At 39.5% G+C, this 22,866-nt stretch overlaps 1 protein-coding gene across 1 annotated transcript in view; it reads right to left on the reverse strand.

Moving 5' to 3' along the window:
• The window catches only part of LIN7A (lin-7 homolog A, crumbs cell polarity complex component), a 145,561-nt gene that overhangs the window by 88,861 nt on the left and 33,834 nt on the right, over positions 1-22,866 (reverse strand). The window contains exon 2 of the mRNA XM_052641008.1: positions 7,576-7,694. Within this exon, the coding sequence (XP_052496968.1) occupies positions 7,576-7,694 (119 nt within the window). The remainder of the gene's footprint in view (positions 1-7,575; positions 7,695-22,866) is intronic.

Raw genomic sequence — 22,866 nt, forward strand, 5'->3', positions numbered from 1 at the left:
AACAAAATTCTAAATTTATTTGGATGATTGATAATTATAGAACTATTATTCTCTAAATTTGTAACTAATGTTTCTATTAAAACACATTAAAATTTTGTATTATCACTAAAACCACTAAACTTTTCACCAAAATAGGCACCATTTCCTAAATACTTCCTCTTTTAGCTAGGTATATTAGTCAATGTATTTTGGAGTTTTTTTTTAATCTTATTTGATCTAATCCTCCCAACAGTCCTAGAAAGTTATCTTATTTTATGTAAAAAAAAAAAAAGAGAAAAGAAAAGAAAAGCTAAACAAAACCAAGATCACAGAGATTAAGTAAATTGCCCAAGATCACACAGTTAATTGGCCAAGCAAGGATCTGAATCCAGCTTGTCTGAATGCACTGTCAGTGTTCTTTCTGACTCCATGTAATGTTCCTCCTGTCTTTCCATTATAGTACACTATGCCATGATTAACATCAACCAGCCTCCCTCCCTGCCTTTCTTCCTTCATTCCTCTCACTCTCCCTTTCTGCAACTCTTCTTTCTCCTTCTGCGTGTCCTTGTTTCGTCTCACCTGGTCACTACTGATGTGAGGATATGTTTTCTTAAGATAATTAGAAATCTATATGCTATTATATGACCAGTCATTAGCCTTCTCATAAAGGTAATTATGTTTGCTGTTTGTGTTTTTATTCACACAGTAAATTAAGAGGAACAAAAGAGCATCAAGAACAAGCACTTGTGTCATGATGCTATGACCCATGTGATTGTGGAATTAGGATGCAATGGCTCAATTTAATACATGGCAGTGGGAGTTAGGTGGGGTGGGAGGTGGTGGTGGAAGGTTAGTAAGCTCCATGCTAAGGAAGAAAAAAAGAAGAGTGTAAGAGCAAATGGGAGCTAGAAGCAAACAAAATATGATCAAATGCATGAGACACCTAATGTGCATTGGTCCTTATATCAGATACCAATTTTACGTAGTTTCAAAACAATTTATCACTGCTTACTAAACATACAACCTAGCTTTTAAAAATTAACTTTGTTTTATAGCAGTGAAAGGGCTGATAAAAGCTTATAGCCTTTTGCCAAGGTAAATTTGGCTTTGTAACCGTTTTAGTATCAATCAGGATAGCTGGGTATTGCTATGGTATGATACCCCCAACGTCTTGGGGGCATAGAGTAGCAAAGATTTATTTTTTTGCTGAGCCGATATGTTCATTAAGAGCTGGCTAACCCTGTATTTCTCATTTTCTCACTCTGTAATCCAGGATGATTGATTATCACAGAAAACATCACTTTGTTGTTGTTCAGTCACTAAATTGTGTCCAACTCTATGCAAACCCACGAACTGCAGCACATCAAGCTTCCCTATCCTTCACTATCTCCCAGAGTTTGTGCAAACTCATGTCCACTAGGTCACATTGAAAAGGGAAGGGGACATAGCAAAGATTGCACTGACTCAAAGGCTTCCATGAGGAAATGGCACACATAACTTCTACTCGCATTTCCTTAGCCAAAGCGGTTCCCATAACCCCACGGAGCTTAGAGGAGGATGGGGAAGTCCAACTGCATCATGGGCTAGGAAGGACAAGAGAACTACAGCGTTTTTCAGTGATCCACCATCACAGAATGATAGGGGCTATGCAGACTCGGATTTATGTTCTTGTTCTATAGTTCTACTACATTAGAAGTTACTAACACGTACCATCTGGCGATCGCCCAAGGAAGGCAGTCTTTGGTGACTGTGTCATTCGGTTCTGTGTATTTGGTGCAAACGAGCAAGTGACAGGCATAATGGCGGGAGTGAGTGCTCACTACAGTCTGCATACACCAGGTCAATAAGCACAGGACTCTGAAGAGCAGGTCAAAAAAAGCCTAAATGCCTTAAAACTTGGAAGATAATGGTAGCAAATAGATGGCTATTCTGTTTGTTTTTTTAATCATTTTAGTTTCAGAAAGAAATTTTGGGTATCCTGACCATTCCTATTCTATTGATTTCTTACTTGAATACAAGTGTTGGGGGAAAGTCCATATCTTGCCAATTGAGCTATCTGAACTGCATTTGAATTATTTTAGAAAATTCTCTTATCAAAAAATCAACATTTAATAATCCTTTTATTTCAATCCTTATTTTCCCCCGTATTTTAATATTTAAGTTTGGATCACTCAAGTTAATTAACACAGGGATGAACTAAAACTTGAGAAAGCCACTTAAAGTCACAGAAATAGTTTTTGCTGGGAATGTAAGGAGAATAAATTTATAAATTTCACCTCTCATTCTAAACTTTGTATGAACTTTCTTTGTCAGCCAGTGCCTTTCACTTTGGAAAAGAGGCATCACCCGTCACTCCATTTTTCTGTCATGTACTCCAAAATTACCTGTCCTGAATAGGTACAAGCAAATTATCCATCAGTCCTTTTAAAATCACTGAGCAAAAAGACACAGTCAAGGTAAGCATTGCCAACCACGATGCATTCTATGAATAAAGCTCTGCAGGGACTGTCATTCAGGTGTGACTCATTTATCAACAGATCAGTGCTTTATGTGTTGTATATACAGATGCTCTTATTTCAGTACTGATTGCAACAAAACCTTTTCAGTCTTTTTTACAGACTAAATAAAATTACTTAAGCAGAGAAAACATGTAATCTCTTTTAATCATCCATTTTCATAAAAAATTAAATTTCATTAAATTATTCTCCCCATATAATTGCTGCACATATGCCAGAAGCTGATTAAGTGGCTTTTCAGTTTAGTTCAGTTCAGTTCAGTTGATCAGTTGTGTCTGACCCTTTGCGCCAGGCCTCCCTGTCCATCACCAACTCCCGGAGTTCACTCAGACTCGCGTCCATCGAGTCAGTGATGTCATCCAGCCATCTCATCCTCTGTCGTCCCCTTCTCCTCCTGCCCTCAATCCCTCCCAGCATCACAGTCTTTTCCAATGAGTCAACTCTTCGCATGAGGTGGCCAAAGTACTGGAGTTTCCGCTTTAGCATCATTCCTTCCAAAGAAATCCCAGGGCTGATCTCCTTCAGAATGGACTGGTTGGATCTCCTTGCAGTCCAAGGGACTCTCAAGAGTCTTCTCCAACACCACAGTTCAAGAGCATCAGTTCTTCGGCACTCAGCCTTCTTCACAGTCCAACTCTCACATCCATACATGACCACTGGAAAAACCACAGCCTTGACTAGATGGACCTTTGTTGGCAAAGTAATGTCTCTGCTTTTTAATATGCTATCTAGGTTGCTTTATCTGATGGTAAAGCAAAATATGGGATTGCTTCAACATAAGATAATAATTACTATTAACACTTATGTATGGGAACAAAAAAACCTACAAAAAACTGCACTAGGTTATTCTGCTTTCTTTTTAAGCATAATTTGGGTTTTACAGTCTTGTTGGCAATGGTGTGACCTGTACCTATTTTTGCTCCAGTGAATGCCACTAAGAATGATGCCTCAGACTTCCCTGGTGGCACAACAGACAGGAATCCATCTGCCAGTGCAAGAGGCATGGGTTCGATCCCTGGTCCAGGAAAATCCACATACCGCAATGCAGTTAAGCCCATGTACCACAACTACTGAGCCCACACTCTATAGAGTCCGCAAGCCACAACTACTAAGCCTGAGTGCCATAGCTACTGAAGCCTAGAGTCTGTGCTCCACAACGAGAAGCCACCACAATGAGAAGCCTGTCTACCATAATAAAGAGTAGCTCCCACTCACTGCAACCAGAGAAAACCTGCACACAGCAACAGAACCCCAACACAACCAAAAAATGAATAAATTTTAAAAAGAATGATGCCTCTATAGTTCTAGTTCTTTTCTCCTCCTGTGATGACAACATTTATAACTTTCATACTGGAAAGTATTAACTGGCAAATATTTCTGAAAACTCAAATAATTTAATCAGAGAGACTCTGAGTATTATTCCTATTATGAGTAAGAAACCCACACTTCAGTGGTTTCCCTCCAGCATAACAGTCAAAACTGAAGAGACCAGGAGTAAAATTAAAGCTAATTTTCAGGTAGTTAGCATCTTACATCATACTTCTTAGTTGTACTTTTCTTCATTTGCTTGTGGATTTACCTATCCATCAACATGCATTCATATCTTATATTTTACTGAAGAACTTTCACTAGATGAGGTCACAGTGTTATTCTATGATTCAGAATTGTTGTATACACACTGGCTACTTTTATCATTACTTCATATGGTTAACTTAAAAATACTATGAGGATAATAAAAATTCCAAACTTAAATATAAACAACACCATGCAACTACTATGAAATGTTAGCTGAGAAGAAGGGACCAAATCAATGTTTATATAACATGTATTGCCTTTAAAATTATTACTAAGGACAGTAATGTGAATATAAACTAATTTTCTTAGTGAAATTTATAAAATATAAGGTAGATAAACTATATCATCTTTTTTCTCCCCCTTCTAAAACTTCTGAACTGCTTATACATCAGTTATAAATTCCAAGGACCACTAATGATAGCATACTTTACCACAGAGTTTGTAAGATGTATTTATAATATCTATACAATGGCTCCACATTTCTTTACATTTTTCTTTTTTTTACTCGAATCTTCTCTTTCCTTAGCAAACTCTTTAAAGAAAAAGGCCTGTGTGTTTATTTGACCAGGTATCTACACTTCCTTTACACCTCGAGCATCAGCTTCTCCCCTAAGCTTCAGACTTAGATGTCTACCAGACATCCCTAGGTGGACTTCTGAAAAGAATCATCAGTTTGCTATATCCAGAAGCGAGTGCTTGTAGAGTCTCCTCCAAACCTCGTCCACCCTCGAGGATTCCCATCTCGTTACATCACATTGATCCAACTGTTCAGGTCCAAACGTAAGAATCCGTTGAGACTTCCCTCATTCATATACTCTGTATGTCAATTCCTATTGTCTTTATTCTGAAAACCACAGATACTGAATCTGACAACTCCCTACCACTTGCGCTGTCACCACCTTCATCCAGGCTGCCACCCGCTCATCTCCTGAACTGCTCACTACCTTACTACTGACCTCTTTGTTTCTACTCTTGCATGGACCCATGTATTCTCAGCAGTCAGAAAAGTAGTTTTTAAAAGCTGAGCAGGTGAGGTCAAAATGCTCCAAGGGCTTCCTATCATGCTTGGGATAGAATCCAGTGTTCTAACCATGGCCTGTGAGGCCTTGTGTTTCCTGCTCCCTAGCCCAGGAGCGGGGAAGCCTGGTGGGCTGCCACCTATGGGGTCGCACAGAGTCAGACACGACTGAAGCAACTTAGCAGCAGCAGCAGCAGCTGCCTCTAGGAAGCCTACCTTTCTTATTTCACTGAAGGCATAGCCAGCTTTTGGACTGTTGCTTCCATGGATTAAGATAATTCTTGTCTCTGAGTTTTTTCACTTGTGGTTTGCTCTGCCTGGAACACTATCCCCTCCAATACCTGTGTGATTTGTTCCGTGACTTCAATTATTTTCTGACCACTCTAATTTAAGAGAGTCCTACCCGTACTCCCCTAATCCTACTTCATTTCTCTCCATAGTGCCATTTTCTGACATTGTATTATATATTTATTAATCATCATTCTTGCACTGGAATTTAAGTTCCGTAAAAGTAGAGACTACATGGATCACAAATCAAATTCCCAGTGAGCAAAGAGATATATTTAATGGATACTATTCTTTACTTAATTCTGTAGAAAGTAGAAAGGGGACAGAATAAGATGGAAAGTCAGCCACCAAATCACAGGGGAGTAGCACTCTATGAAGGAAGAAAGAGTGTATAGGGGATGTGGCCTTAGTCTACAGAGTGACTGCGGCAGGGCCGTGGGGTTTCTACGTATCTTATACCTTTCCCACTGAGCAGTGGATGGCCAAGAATTCATAGACTTGGAGAAATTTTCTTTTAGTCTTTGGTAAAATTCACAGATTAAAACTTAGAGATAGAATTATGGCTACTTCCTTAAACTGCATTCACTGTAAACACAAATTAAGTAGTTAACAACCTCATGTAGTAAAGATTTAGCACAAGCACCGTCTAAGTCAAATCCTAGCAAAATTCAAATAGCAACCTCAATTGGGTAGGCGTGGCTTAAATACGCAGTGAGAGAGGTTTTGTGTATCTTAATGTTGGTCACATGAGGCTTTCTACTTAGTGACAACTCAGAAACTAGCACTGTTCAGGCAGAGAACATGCATTAACCACAAGTATAGTCACAAAGTGGAAGGCTGAGGACTTCCTTCATGGTACAGTGGAGAAGAATCTGCCTACCAATGTGGGGGATGCAGGTTCAATCCCCAGTTTGGGAAGATCCCACACGCTATGGAGCAACGGAGCCCACGCGCCACTACTGGCTGGTGCACAGGAGCCTGCGAGTCACAACCACTGAGTCTGCGTGCCATGATTACTGGAGCCGGCACTCTCTAGGGTTCGCGGGCCACAGCTTGTGAACCCTTGTGCCACAGCTGCTGAAGTCCACATACCCGAGAGGCAGCAAGTCACACTCATGAGCCTTTGTCTGCAACTAATGAAGCCAGCACCCTTAGAACTTATGTTTCACAACAAGAGAAGTCACTACAATCAAGAGAAGTCACTACAAACAAGAGAAACCCACAAACCACAGCTAGAGAATAGAGCCCACTCTCTACAACTAAAGTCCACCAGCAACAAAGACTCAGCACAGCCCAAAATAAACATATAAATATAGCAATGCATTTATGTAAAAAAAAATTTTTTTTTTAAGAGGAAGGTTGATACAAGCATCTCTGAGAGATTGCATGCCCTCTGCTACACAGACTCTCTTGGCAGCCATTGGGTTCAACTGACTTTGGAAAGGATGACAGTACGTAATTTACTATTGAGGACTTCGGGCAGGATAAATAATGCTGCATATATGTACTTTAGGTGCTAAATAAATGTGGAAGAGGTGATGGGCTTACTGAAGAAAGCATTGTAGAGTATACACCTTAAGTGAACTATCTTATAACCAGTGAAATTCATTAACTGACTAGTCAATTTCACCACAAATTAATAAAAAATGCAAACAGTCATTTTAAACATACTTATTCTACCTCAGGCTTTTCGAAATCATTAACAGGAAAGCATTACAAAGATTTGTTGAAGAGCATATCAGCCTGTTCCCATTACTGCACTAGACAGTAATTTTCAGATAACTATAAGTTTAGTCAGTAGTGAGTTACTCTTTCAGATTTACTTGAAAAAGATTTAGTCGAGTGTTAAGAAAACCTCAGTCCCCATTAACGATGACTACTTCTACCTGAATTTCCAGATGACTTCAAGTGACTACTAAAAAGTTTAGACTATGTGTCGGAGTCACCCACTGAAATAGTCACTTCATGGGTACCATAAGCTCAACATTTGGTTTTACATGAATGCATAAATCCTAACTGAATCTAATTTTGGAATTTAGCAGACTAAATTATATTTTATCATCTGTCTAAGCAGTTAAAAACAGAAAGCTTAAGATGCAGTTACATTCTTAACTAGTTCAACTGTTTGTGTGGAAAAGACATGCTTTCTATTCAGAAGGCATAGAGCAGAATATAGTTATAAAAATATTAGTCCCATACCTCTCGAATAGCAGTACAAAACTCACTCTGAAGCACTTTTTTGAGGGATTGTAGCTTGTGCACTGGTACTTCTCCAGATTCCTGTAGTTTTTCCAGTAATTCAATTGCTCTGGCAACATCTGAATGAAAAAAAAAATCAAAATGTAGAGAGACATGGAGTAAACTGTATCTTATCAAAAGCACCACTATTCCAATTAAACAGTGACTATGAAAAGTAAGTGGAATTTATTGCAAAACCAGAATTTACAATTCGTAGTTTTTTGATCTCATCTTTTGGTAAAAGGTCATTTAAATCTGTTCCACACCATTTGTCACATAATACATCTTCCTCAGTGGTATTCCTCATATGTTATTTCTGTTACAAATTAGTCTGAATATTCCTTCAAAAAAGAAGAGCAGGAAGCGGGTCTTTTGTATATTCTGATACGCCAATAACGAAAGGAGTTCTGTCAATTTTACCTCTGAGAGGCTTTTTTCAGTTTTTCTTTTCTCATTTCAAATTTATCAAACCTGCATTTTTACATTTATTATTATGATGATCTGATTTATGTGCATCTTCTCTACTTGTCTATAATCTCCTTGAGCGTAAGAATTTAATTGGGCTTATTCACCACTGCATCCTCAGAGTCTGGTGTAAAACAGTAAACAAATGCTTCACATCGTATTTATAAATGAATGAGCGAGCTCTCTCCATTTTACCGGCGTTGCATTTGCAGACCCTCAACATCATCTGTCCTCTCTCCAACTGGAATCACTTATTCTCCTCTAGCCACTTCTTGGGATCCATAAAGTTATCTTCTGAAAATAAAAGTCTGATCATGTACCCACCTAGCTGTCTCTTAGTACCAGAACAGTTTTTCAGCAACAATTAGCTTAAATGCTTCTCTTTCACCTGATGATATAAATCAAGAAACACAGTCATTTATAACCACAGCTTTTAAATTCCCAGGACAGTTTTGTACTGTCAAGAGAAAATGATAAGATGAAGGCCATTTAAAAAATATTTACAGGGATCTCTTCTACCTCTGTTGCTGTGGCCAATACCTCACTGAATAGACACTGAAACATTACATACAGAGATTTTCAATTCCTACGTGATTAACTCCAGGAAGTACCCATATCCCTGCCATCAGATTATTAATTAATTAATTAAATAATTCATCCATCCATCCGTCACTTTGTATATTTGGCACTAAAACTGACAAGAAAAATAAGACATGCTTCTTTTCTGGACACACAATCAGATGAGGGAAAAAAGCATAACAGTAGAGTCACCCATAATAAGACTCCAAGTGAAGGTCGCTCAGTCGTGTCTGACTCTCTGCAACCCCATGGACTGTATAGTCCATGGAATTGTCTAGGCCAGAACACTAGAGTGGGTAGCCTTTGCCTTCTCCAGGGGATCATCCCAACCCAGGGATTGAACCCAGGTCTCTCGCATTGCAAGCAGATTCTTTTCCAGCCGAGCCACAAGGGAAGCCCAAGAATATTGGAGTGGGTAGCCTATCCTTTCTCCAGGGGAACTTCCCGACCCAGGAATAGAACTGGGGTCTCCTGCGCTGCAGGCAGATATCAACTGAGCTATCAGGGGAAGCATTGCTACCACCTAAAAATTCAGGTGGGGTTGGCATAGGTTTATGTATTTAATCAAAGAACCAAAAAGTAACTTTAATGGAGACTCCCTTGAAGTATTGCCAATTGTGGCCCAAGGAAGCACAAATCATGAAATCAGTAAGACACTGTCAGTTTCAAAAATCTGTCTTTTTGTACATTAACTGAATGTCAATATAGTCAGTTGGACAAAACCAGTCACATCCACAATCAGTAAGATACCAAGCTGAGAATTGTATGTACTTCTAACTACATAAAAGACTCTATCCAGATTCCAACAGGTACTTGGAACTCTCAACATGTTTAAAACTGTGCTTGTTATATTTTTTACTGAAAGTAGCTCTTCTCTTCTTACATTCCATAGTTCTATTAACAGCATCTCCACCCAGCCGTATTTCCATTAATAGCATCTCCACCCAGCCGTATTTCCATTAATAGCATCTCCACCCAGCCTGTCTTCCAAGCTAGACCATGGCATCATCTTTACATTCACCCCCACGTGTAATTAGTCAGCAAGTGCTATAGGTTCAATCTCAAAATGCCTTTTGAATGGAAACCCTGTGCTTTATTACTTCAGGGAAGCCTTTATTATTTTTCACCTAGGGACTAGAGTATCTCCTAATGTTCTTTAAATGGCTTTTCTTTTTCAGTCCACTCTCCACACTGCCCATAGAGTGATAAACCTCATTATTATACTCCTGAATAAAACCTATTTCTGGCTTCCTGTTGCACAGGGTGAAGTTCAGACCATTTAGGAATACATACAAAGCCCTTAACAATCAACCTCTTCTGACTCATCACTAAAAACCTCCTCCTGCCAAACGTATACATTAATTATCCAAAGTTTTTGCTATTCTAGAACACAACACAGAACACCATGTCTCTGTGATTTTGAACATATTATCCGCTGTTCCCGGAGCGCAAATAACTTGTTCATCCTGTAGTGCCAGGCATGAGAGACACTGGTGATGGAGACCACCGGTTGCTCTTGCTTTCATGGCATTCACAGGTCTGAAGGATCACAGATACCTAATAAAGGGGGCATGAGCTATAAAAGCAGCTCTATAGGCTAGTACACGGATGTCTACCCAGGACATGTATCATCATCCAGGAGGTCAGTGAGCTCTTTGTGAAAGTAACAGCTAAGCAGAGCCCTAGGTAGGAGGTACAGATGAAGAAAAGGAGAAAAAAGTTCCAGGCAAACAAACACAGACACTGAAGTTTTATCAAGAGAGTGTGAGGCATTCAAAGAACTGAGAGTTTAATATGTTCAAAGCTGAAACCAGGTCGAGTAGCAAGAAATGCAGTAGAGAGAAATCACACCATGAAGGGTGTGACAGGTCATGTAGGGAAGACTTGGCCTAGATAGCCTCTCCTTAGACATGTCTTCCCTGACTCTCCAAGGCAGATTTAGTTGCTATCATATTGGTTTTCCCACAGTCCTTTGTTCTCTTATCCATTGTAATAATTACTACTCTCTGCTAGAGCTCTTTTTGTGTAAATGTCTCCCTCCTTTAGCCTGCAAAAACATAAGATTTTTGAGAGGTCAGGAGCAGTGTATTATTTATCATCGTATCCACAGTTCAATGAAGAGTCCTTGACAAACACTGGGTGTTTATATTTGTTGAGTGAATGATAGATTAGTTGATGAGACTAGAAAAGAAGGGCGTCGAGGCCTATGTCTAGGTGGACATATAACTAACTTCTCACGAGAATAAGCCTCCAGATCACTGTCAGCTTTGGTCAGGACTGGGTTGGGTCTGATGTGCACGAAGGATGAAAGCCTGAATGTGTAGGCTAAAGGGTATCAAGTGACTGAACTGGAAATTCAGAAAGCTGAAAATGACTGTTCAGGAGTTCTTATCTTGGGCTGCACTTTAAAATTACCTGGGGTGCATTTAGAAATTATTTATTTTCCCCTCAGTTTCATTGAGACATAGTTGACACAGAACATTGTGTTAGTTTAAGTGTACAACATAATTATTTGATATATGTATATTGCAAAATGCCACGATAAGTTATTAATGCCTGAGACTCACCCCAAATGAATTAAACCAGAATATATGGTATAGTGGTTCTCAATCCTGGCTTCAGACTGAAACCATGTGGAGAGCTTTGACAATCATGGATGCCTGGGTCTCACAGAGAGATTCCAGTGTGACTGGCGTAGTGTGGGGCCTGAGCAAGGGCTTTTGGAAGCCTTCAAGGTGATGCCAATGGTTGATAAAAGCCATGTTTGAGAACCCCTAGTTTAGTTGGCATGGGTGTTTTTATAGCCCTATGTGATTCAAATGTGCATGTTGAGAATCTCTGCTAGAAATGAATGGTTCTAAAACATGAGTGTGCCTAAGAATCACCTGGGGAAATGTATTAAAATATTAGGTTCTTGACATCCCTCCCCCACTGCCACTTGAGGGACATTGACTAAGGAGGCATGAGGATAAGGCTCAGGAATTTTAAAATTATTCAAGCGATTTTTTTTTTTTTAGTTTTAGCTTTTATAAAAAAAAATTTATCAGTGCATGGTTGATTTAAAATGTTGTATTAGTTTCTGCTGTACAGCAAAGTGAGTCAGTTACACACAAACATATATCCACTCTAAGATTCTTTTCCCATATAGGTAATTACTGAGTATTAAGTAGAGTTCCCTGTGCTATACAGTAGGTTCTTACCAGTTACCTGTTTTCTGTGGAGTAGTGTGTATATATCAATCCCAAGAGTCAAGTGATTCTAAAGTTGTTGTTGCACAGATCCTGTTTCAAAGAGATATGACTAAAACGATAGTTCCGGTTTCCTTTCGTCCCAGCATTCCCAAAACTCTTGTACTTTCTATTATTCTTTGACACCCTATATAACAGGCTACTGAATGGGATTCTTTTGAGAGCCTTGGAATGATTGATAAAAGTCCATAAATGAAAGTAAGTAGTGTCAAGTATCTACCCTATTCTGCAACAGTGCTCCTAGCAAAGGCTGGTCACCCTGACCACTGTGGAGTCGTAAAGTCAGCCTTCTCCCCAGACTTGTAGAATTGTATTCACAATCTCTACGTGTGAGGTTCAGTCATCAGGTTCCTTAAGATTCCAGATGATTCCCATGACCATTCAAAATTGAGAAATACTGTTCAAAAATGAGCTATCAAGGAAACCAGTCATCCTTCACTCCACCAAAAATTACTGAAAGCTGGGCCAGTTCTGTTACACTATACCATAGGCCTTTTCCAGTACATATGAAGAGGTAACTGTGAGATGAAAAAAAAAAAAAAAAAGTATGAAGAATTGTTGAGTCATTAATTTTGTACAAAATACTAGGTCTTTTCTTCTCTCCAATGAGCCAAGCAAGGAGTGCGCCTGCAGCCACTGGGGGTCGCCTGCAGAGGGAGACAGCCACTTTCCCGGCCGCACAGGTGATCTGCCTGCCCCTGCCCATCTGGTCAGAGGTGGAGACTGGCGAGCACTGGCACCAGAGCCAACTCGCTGGCACCCACCCAAGCGACTCTAGCAATGTGAGGCCATGCAGCAGTTGGTAAAAGCCAGAAGAAGCCCCAAGACTAAGGGCAGAGATCGGGTCCTTCCAGCCTAGGTCTGCCTGGTGCTGCAAAGATATGGTGAGTGACAAATTGGATGTTAAAATGCAGTTTAAATGGAGTTTCAAATTAATTCTGCTTCCCTTTAGCTCTATAAAAGTACCAGAAACCTGCAAGACCCAAGATCTGTAAGGAAGTCAAATAAACCTTTCAATAAGTGAAATAATTGTTCTTAAAACGACTACAATAAATTGTGTGTCGTTTGTTTACGAGTCCCCTTAAGGTTCTTGCTGAGAAACTCTTACACTCATTTTATGAAACTTTTCTACAAAATTTGGTTACTAACACAGAAGTCTGGGTTTACCAGGATAGCTCACATTGGAAGGAATATTAGAAAAGGACTGGGGAGGCTGCTTGATAAACACTAGGCAAGCAAGAAGATCTCAGAAGTTTTTCCTGAAATGAACTCCTCCTCTCATCTACCAACTCTCAGGTTCATACCTCCGTTATCTATCCTATGATCTAAGCACAGTACTTGGGCATTGCCCTTGCCCCTCGTCACTCTCCTTCACACTCTGGACCCCATTAACCTCACTTGAAAAAGCAACCATAACAATAAACCTTTATTTAATGTCTACGTAGTAGGAGTCATTACTAGCCAAGAGCTTTCCATCTCTTTACCCATTGTATCCTTCTAACAACCTGTGTGCTGCATGCCTGCTAAGTCACTTCAGTCATGTCTGACTTTTTGTGACCCCACAGACTGTAGCCCGCCAGACTCCTCTGTCCATGGGATTCTCCAAACAAGAATACTAGAGTGGGTTTCCATGTCCTCTTCCAGGGGATCTTCCAAACCCAGGAACTGAACCCTGTCTTTTACGTCTCCTGCACTGGCAGAAGGGTTCTTTATCACTGAGCCACCTGGAAAGCCCATAACAACCTTATGTGGTAGTAAATACCCACATTTTACAATGAGAAAATTGAGGCTTATAGTGATATTAAGTGTTTCATTAACAAATAGGAGACCTGGGTTTGGAGTCTGGATCTAAGTGATTCCAGACCCTGTGCCCTGTATTTTTATTCCAGTAACAGATTTTCTTTTAGAGGCTTTTTCCTTCAACATTCAATACTTTTATAATAGCCCTGTGTCCTGCAGGCTTTCTTGGTCAGAGGCTGAGCTCTTATTTTCCCTTTCTCAATAAAGATTAACCTCATTTACCAGTATACCTCTCTCAAGTAATATTCAGTGATCATCAGAATTATCTGGAGAGCTTTTATTTAATTCATTTATTTATTTTGGTTTACAGGATCTTAGATCCCCAACCAGGGACTGAACCCAGGTCCTGACAATGAAAACACTGAGTTCTAACCACTAAACTTCCAGGAATTTCCTGGAGAGCTTTTAAATGAGAGGGAAGAATTTTTATCCCCTTTGCTACCCACTGGAATCACCTGCAGGAATTGAAAATAAACAGACATACAAACAAAAACCAGATACCTAGCTCCTAGCTACATATTATTTCTGACTTCACTGTTCTCGGATACGGCCTGGGCATCAGAATCTTCAGAGCTCCCCAGTGATATAATGTGTGGCTGTGCTGAGAATCACTGATATGTCCTCTTAAGGTACACCCTGTGGGTTCTAAAAACAATGTTACTTATAATACTAATTGCTGTCATGTATAGACTTTGGTATAGCATGAATGTTCAACATTTTCCTTCTCTGAGCACTCTGAGGTGCGTAATATTATCTCCATTTTACAGGAAAGGAAACAGAGACCCATAGAGTTAAAATTACTTCTCTGGAGAAAGAGCTAGTAAGTTGTCAAGTTAGGATTTGAATCCTGGCAGTATGGCTCTAGAATCTAGACTACATTTGAGATATGGCTCAGGAAAGCATATTCTTAAAATCATTCCCAGCACTTCTTATCCAAGCCTGTTAACAGAGATTAAGCTAATCTGATCAATAAATCTTTGCTTGGGACTGAAATCAGTGGTTCTCAAATTTTAGTCAACAACAACAAAAAATTAACCTTGTACCATTTATTAAAAATTAAGATTAAAAAAAATAAAAGAAGCTGATGGGGAAGCTTTGAAATTTTCTCTTTTAGTAGTCATCTTGGGTTGTGCTGATGCAGGAAGCGGTCCACAAATGCACTTTGTAGGTTAATGATAGTTTAACATGTATTCCAGAAAAAGGTGAGCTAAAGACCATCATTCACTTTCATTTGCCTTAGATCATCTTATAAAATCCTCAAAAACATGTAAAAGGATTACCTACTACTGTCCTCATTGAATAGTTAAAGAAATATTTTAAAAAACAGATAAGGCTGAGAAAGATGAATTATCTGGCCCAAGGCTACATAGCTAGGAAATGGTAGAGTCAGGATTCAAGATCAGATGTGTCTGATTCCAGTGCCCATGCTTACTTATTTTTCTATCTTGCCATTAAAAAGGATTAGAAATAAAACAATAAAGGTATTGCAAAATTATTTTTTAAATACAGCATCATTGCAAACTGAGGCAAACAGACATAACATTGCTCAAAGTCCTGGAAGATAACCCTTCAATACATTACAGTATATCAATGTATTCTTGCCTTGAGAACCCCATGAATAGTATGAAAAGGCAAAAAGATAGGATACTGAAAGATGGAACTACCCAGGTTGGTAGGAGCCCAATATACTGCTGGAGATCAGTGGAGAAACAACTCCAGAAAGAATAAAGAGACAGAGCAAAAGCAAAAACAACACCCAGTTGTGGATGTGAATGATGATGGAAGCAAGGTCTGATGCTGTAAATGGCAACAGTGCACAGGAACCTGGAATGTTAGGTCCATGAATCAAGGTAAATTGGAAGTGGTCAAACAGGAGATGGCAAGAGTGAACATCGACATTCTAGGAATCAGCGAACTAAAATGGACGGGAATGGGTGAATTTAACTCAGATCAACATCATATATACTACCGTGGGAAAGAACCCTTAAAGAAATGAAGTGGCCATCATAGTCAAAAAGAGAGTCTGAAATGCAGTACTCAGATGCAATCTCAAAAACGACACAGTGATCTCTGTTCGTTTCCAAGGCAAACCATTCAATATCATGGTAATCCAAGTCTATGACCCAACCAGTAATGCTGAAGAAGATTCTATGAAGACCTACAAGACCTTTTAGAACTAACAGCCAAAAAAGATATCCTTTTCATTACAGGGGACTGGAATGTAGATGTAGGAAGTCAAGAAACACCTGGAGTAACAGGCAAATTTGACCTTGGAGTACAAAATGAAGCAGAGCAAAGGCTCATAAAGTTTTGCCAAGAGAATGCACTGATCATAGAAAACATCCTCTTCCAACAACACAAGAGAAGACTCTACACATGGACATGACCAGATGGTCAACACTGAAATCAGGTTGATATATTCTTTGGCGCCAAAGATGAAGAAGCTCTATATAGTCAGCAAAAACAAGACTGGGAGCTGACTGTGGCTCAGATCATGAGCTCATTGCCAAATTCAGACTTCAATTGAAGAAAGTAGGGAAAACCACTAGACCATTCAGGTATGACCTAAATCAAATACCTTACAATTATACAGTGGAAGTGGGAAATAAGATTTAAGGGACTAGATCTGACAGAGTGCCTGAGAACTATGGGCGGAGGTTCATGACATTATAAAGGAAATAGGGATCAAGACCGTCCTCAAGAAAAAAAATGCAAAAAAGCAAACTGGCTGTCTGAGGAGGCCTTACAAATAGCTATGAAAAGAAGAGAAGAGCAAAACAAAAGAGAAAAGGAAAGATACACCCATACGAATGTAGAGTTCCAAAGAATAACATGGAGAGATAAGAAAGCCTTCCTCAGCAATCAATGCAAAGAAATAGAGGAAAACAACAGAATGGGAAAGACTAGAAATCTCTTTAGAAAATGAGAGATTCCAAGGGAACATTTCATGCAAAGATGGGCTCGATAAAGGACAGAAATGGCACAGACCTAACAGAAGCAGAAGATATTAAGAAGAGGTGGCAAGAATACACAGAAACTGTACCAAAAATATCTTCATGACCCAGATGATCATGATGGCTTGATCACTCACCTAGAGCCAGACATCCTGGAATGTGAAGTCAAGTGGGCCTTAGGAAGCATCAGTACGAACAAAGCTACTGGAGGTGATAGAATTCCAGTTGAGCTGTTTCAAATCCTGAAAGATGATGCTGTGAAAGTGGTGCACTCAATATGCCAGCAAATTTGGAAACCTCAGCAGTGGCCACAGGACTGGAAAAGGTCAGCTTTCATTCCAATTCCAAAGAAAGGCAATGCCAAAGAATACTCAAACTACCGCACAACTGCACTCATCTCACATGCTAGTAAAGTAATGCTCAAAATTCTCCAAGACAGGCTTCAGCAATACGTGAACCATGAACTTCCAGATGTTCAAGCTGGTTTTAGAAAAGGCAGAGGAACCAGAGATCAAATTGACAACATCCGCTGGATTATCGAGAAAGCAAGAGAGTTCCAGAAAAACATCTATTTCTGCTTTATTGACTATACCAAAGCCTTTGACTTGTGGGTCACAATAAACTGTGGAAAATTCTGAAAGACATGGGAATACCAGACCACCTGACCTGCCTCTTGAGAAACCTGTATGCAGGTCAGGAAACAAAACTGGACATGGAACAACAGACTGGTTCCAAATAGAGAAAGGAGTATGTCAAGGCTGTATATTGTCACCCTGCTTATTTAACCTCTATGCAGAGTACATCATGAGAAATGCTGGGCTGGATGTAGCACAAACTGGAATGAAGATTGCTGGGAGAAATATCAGTAACCTCAGATATACTAATGACACCATGGCAAAAAGCAAAGAACTAAGGAGTCTCTTGCTGAAAGTGAAAGAGGAGAGTGAAACAGTTGGCTTAAAGCCCAATATTCAGAAAACTAAGATCATGGCATCCAGTCCCATCACTTCATGTCAAATAGATGGGGAAACAGCAGAAACTGTGACAGACTTTATTTTGGGGGGCACCAAAATCACTGCAGATGGTGATTGCAGCCATGAAATTAAAAGACGCATACTCCTTGGAAGGAAAGTTATGACCAACCTAGACAGCATATTAAAAAACAGAAACATTACTTTGCCAACAAAGGTCCATCTACTCAAAGCTTTGGATTTTCCAGTTGTCGTGTATGGATGTGAGAGTTGGACCATAAAGAAAGCTGAATGCCGAAGAATTGATGCTTTTGAATTGTGGTGTTAGAGAAGACTCTTGAGAGTCCCTTGGACTGCAAGGAGATCCAACCAGTCTACTCTAAAGGAGATCAGTCCTGAATATTCACTGGAAGGACTGATGTTGAAGCTGAAACTCCAATACTTTGGCCACCAGATGTGAAGAACTGACTCATTTGTAAAGACCCTAATGCTGGGAGGAACTGGGGGTGGGAGAAGGGGATGACAGAGGATGAGATGGCTGGATGGCATCACCGACTCTATGGACATGAGTTTGAGTGAACTCTGGGAGTTGGTGATGGAGAGGGAGGCCTGGCATGCTGTAGTCCATGGGGTTGCGAAGAGTCAGACATGACTTAGCAACTGAACTGGACTGATAATCAATGTGCTCATATTGATAACATGTTTTAATCATCAAAAATGATCAAATCATTAACTTCCTGATGATAGTAAGATAACATGTTCTTGAAAAACTTCCTTCAAAATAATTGAATATTATAACCAAAAACAAAATATTGAAACTTAAGTGGGAGGAGCTTCCAGTCATCTGAAATACTTCAATTATCATTTTCTCTTTCCTTAATGATGACTTTTTATTAACTTTGCTAACATTTAGACTGCAGAATTTATCCATGACTTTATTTGCATCTGGAACTTGGATGAAGATGGAGCTGGGTCATTTAAGACATATCATCACAAATTTCATAAAAATGTATTGAGTATTATGGCAAACAACATGAATTATCTACCCCAAAGTCATCCAAACCCTCATGTTCCTTGCCTTCCTCTACTACAAAAGCTGGAAAGCAAACACACTTCTCTTTCCAGACTCTTCTGTCATTTGGCCAAGTTGTTATAAGTGGTAAAGTCACTGGGTCTGGCTTCCAGGAAGGCTTCTTAAATGGATAAAATGCTGGCATATGCTTCAGCATTTTGGTCTTTGCACCCTTACTCTTTCCCCATCTCTTGCCAGGCTCAAGTCTGCTGAGACGTGAACTGGCTATTTTGTGATCATGAAAAGGCTATCATGTGCTGAGAAGGTGGGGTATGAAGAAGGATGGGACCAAGCCCTTGATGTCATCACCAAGCTGTGCACTGGCCTTGAACTGTGCAACCCCATGATTCTTGTCTATGAGAAAAATACAAGCTTAACTATTTGGTTCTCTGTGACTTGCAGCCAAATACAAACTAATACCAAATGAAATGACTTTAAAGGCATTATTCTAGCAGGAATAAGGTTGATGTTATTGAGAAACTGTGGTCAAACATGGATGGTGGTCCTTTGATTAAGACAGTCATGGAGGGGCTTCCCTGGTGGCCCAGTGGTTAAGAATCTGCCTTGCAATGCAGAAAATACAGGTTTGACTCCTGGTCTGGAAACTAAGATCTCCCACATGCTGCAAAGCAACTAAGCCCACATGCCACAACTACAGACACTGCATGCCTCAACCAAGACCTGACACAGCCAAATAAACATATTTTTTTAAAAGATGGTCATGGAAAGCCTCTCTGAGAAGGTGACACCAGACTGAGACTTGAATAGTGACAAGGAGCCAGCCATACGAAAATCCAAAGAAGGAATACTCAGACAAGAAGAGCAAGTAAAGACCCTCAACTGAAGGGAACAAGCCTACCTATTAGAATAGATAAAACCAGCGTCAGTGGAGCACTATGTGAGACAGGGAGAAAGCAACAGCCACAACAGATGCTGGTAAATGATTAACAACCAGTTCTCTAAACACAAAACAGAAAAAGTTCTCATCTGTAGCCCGTTCATGGGGTTCTCATTCAAAAAATGAAGATCATGGTACCCAGTCACATCACTTCATGGCAAATAGACAGGGAAGCAATGGAAACAGTGAGAGACTTTATTTTCTTGCATTCCAAAATCACTGCAGATGCTGACTGAAGCCGTGAAATTCAAAGACACTTGCTCCTTGGAAGAAAAGCCATGACAACCTAGGCAGCGTATTAAAAAGAGACGTTACTTTGCCAACAGAGGTCCATCCAGTCAAAGCTATGGCTTTCCCAGTGGTCATGTATGGATGTGAGAGTTGGACCATAGAAAAGGCTAAGCGCCGGAGAATTGATGCTTTTGAACTGTGGTGTTGCAGAAGACTCTTGAGAGTCCCTTGGACTGCAAGGAGATCCAACCAGTCCATCCTAAAGGAGATCAGTCCTGGGTGTTCATTGGAAGGGCTGATGTTGAAGCTGAAAATCCAATACTTTAGCCACCTGATGCTAAGAGCTGACTCATTGGAAAAGACCCTGATGCTGGGAAAGACTGAGGCAGGAGGAGAAGGGGACGACAGAGGATGAGATGGTTGGATGCCATCACCGGTTCAATGGGCATGAATTTGAGCAAGCTCTGGGAGATGGTGAAGGACAGAGAAGACTGGTGTGCTGCAGTCCATGGGATCACATGACTGAGGGACTCTCCAACAACAGCTGATCTCTGTAGTGCAAATACTCCTACTGTGACCAATTTCAAACTACTGACATGTTATCATTGGCTTAAAGAATTCTTGACTACTTAACAATCAGCTCTCACAAGGCAGAAAGTACCAATTCCAACATACCACTGTATAGGAAACAGAGGTTAGACTTTATGCAAAGATCTTCTAAGTAGATTTTATTTTCATGTAATTACCAAAAGAAGTCATTGAAGAATTTTTGGCAGAAGAATGATATAATTTGATTCACGTTTCACAAATATCATTATGATCACTGTTTGAAATTAGTTATAGCAGATCAATGGTATACAAAGAAAACCAGTTAGAAAGAAGGCTATAACTGTGGCGTTGGCAAGAAATGGTGAAAGCTTAGATTAAATGGTGGCAGCGGGGACAGCAAGACATGGACAGCACAGGCAGGGAGAATAATCAGTACCCCAAGGGGATGCACATCTGTATGATGAGGTCTCAAAAGAGTGTCTCTTCAGCAGAAAAGGATTAGTGAATACAGTCATACATGTTAGCCTGCTTCATCAATAATTGTGTCTGCTGCTTTACCCATAAGCAAATGGTGTCAACAAACTTCACAAGTAACAAGAGTAACAAGGTAGAAGAAAAGTATCAGAACCCTGAAGACAAAATTATTTTAAATAGACATTAATAACAGGGTGGCATTTTCTCTCCTGCTTAGCCTCTTCTTGCCCATATAAGATCCCTCCATTCAGGGTCAATTAGGGATTATATAAAATGCTTTATCACTGCACCAAGTGGCTGGAGGATATGGATATAAACCCAAAAGTCAGAGACCTGAGAACTATAAAATATGGTAATATTGATCATATAGCTATTATGAAGTCTGAAAGAGAATATAATCATGATGAGATTTTCATAGAGAGTACCTGGCACGTGAGCTATATATATATGAGATCTATATTTCTAACCCTTTCTTTCTATGAGTCCTCACTTCCGTTCTATTTAGTGGAAATGTTTGAAGAGGAAATGTGAAATTATAGGAATGAAACTATGCTACTCAAATTTCCTTTGAAAAGGTGAGTAGATGTCCCCTTTTTAAAGACATAGCCATATCTGACCAACAGAGTGCAAGCAGGATGGCTTTAAACAACTAAACTTCGCCATACATTAGTGTTTCATGTACAGTGTTATAGAAGTCATTATCAAGTCTACATTTTAAATAGCGTACATGAAATACTGATTACTAGCTTTATGAAGTATCCAAAAGTTGGATCAAAGACCACCCAGTTTAAAAATCTAACGCTGCACAACAAAGCATGTGTGCCAACGAATTAATGTATGTGGGTGATAATGCTCTGCACTTGCATTGCTCTGATATGGAAAGCAACTCTGCCAATTTACAAGTGATAAATGAGACATGACAACCAGTGTGTCCTTCTCATCTGACACTCATCTCTGTTTGGATCTACCCACAACCTGCCATGTTTTTTAAATGCAGGCAATCTGGTAAACCTTAGGATGAGCTAGCTCAATTTAAATGTGCTCAAATTAAAAACCTTACTTAGTATGCTGTTAAAAAATAATCCCACTTTATATTTATTATCAAAAGCTGAATGAATTCTCTTCCCAGGATTTGGGACGACATTGAGGTGTCACCACAAAGAAGTTTGACAACGCTAGAATCTTAAAATCATGAATTTATACAGTGAAAAACCCTGGTCCAGACTCTGCTCACAGTGTTTGCCAAACCTAATGCAATCAGAGGAACACTTTATATAACAAAATGAAAAGCTGTAGTTACCAAGCGATTCTCTGAAGTAGTAGGTACCTGTTTCATTTGAAAGTGACTACTTACTCAATAAACAAATCTTTAGGTATACAAAGCTTAAGATAGAGCTTTCTTTGTCAAACAATCCCTGTTACATGGTCTGAATGAACAACATGTTGCCAGTTTTTCCAGGAACTATATTCAACGTTTTCCTCTTTTTCTTTTCTTCCTTTTTTAAAAAAATTCATCTAACTTTCCCCGGCAGCTAAAATTGAAGCTTAATTTGCCTATCATTACCTGAAACCTCAGGAAATAAAAAGTTTCAACTTCCTTTTCTGTTTGAGCTTTATCTCTACTATATGTGATGTCTTTCCCTTTTTTCTATATTTTCACCTCACTTTTCTTTTTAATCTTGCCTCCATGTCTTTACATAATGAAAGCCAACTATAACCTTACTTCTAATGATGGTGAAATTAGCTCATCTCATTTTTTCTTGTTTCCAGCCTTCTTGGCAGCTACACAAATGAACACCTGATTTGGCTTGTACTGGGGAAATATATGAGGACTTAGACCTGGCCAAAATGTAATCTATTCTTTCATGGCTAAAAGAAGTGGGACAATCTACAGCCCTTTTTCACACTAAATACTAGAACACTGGGGTCCTACTAATTTCTGTATGCTCTGTTGTATCCACTACAGAATCATGATAATTGTAGGCACTTAAAAACTGGTTGCTGAATAAGA

Source organism: Budorcas taxicolor, chromosome 5 (genome assembly GCF_023091745.1).
Source record: "Budorcas taxicolor isolate Tak-1 chromosome 5, Takin1.1, whole genome shotgun sequence".
Taxonomy (NCBI): Eukaryota; Metazoa; Chordata; class Mammalia; order Artiodactyla; family Bovidae; genus Budorcas; species Budorcas taxicolor.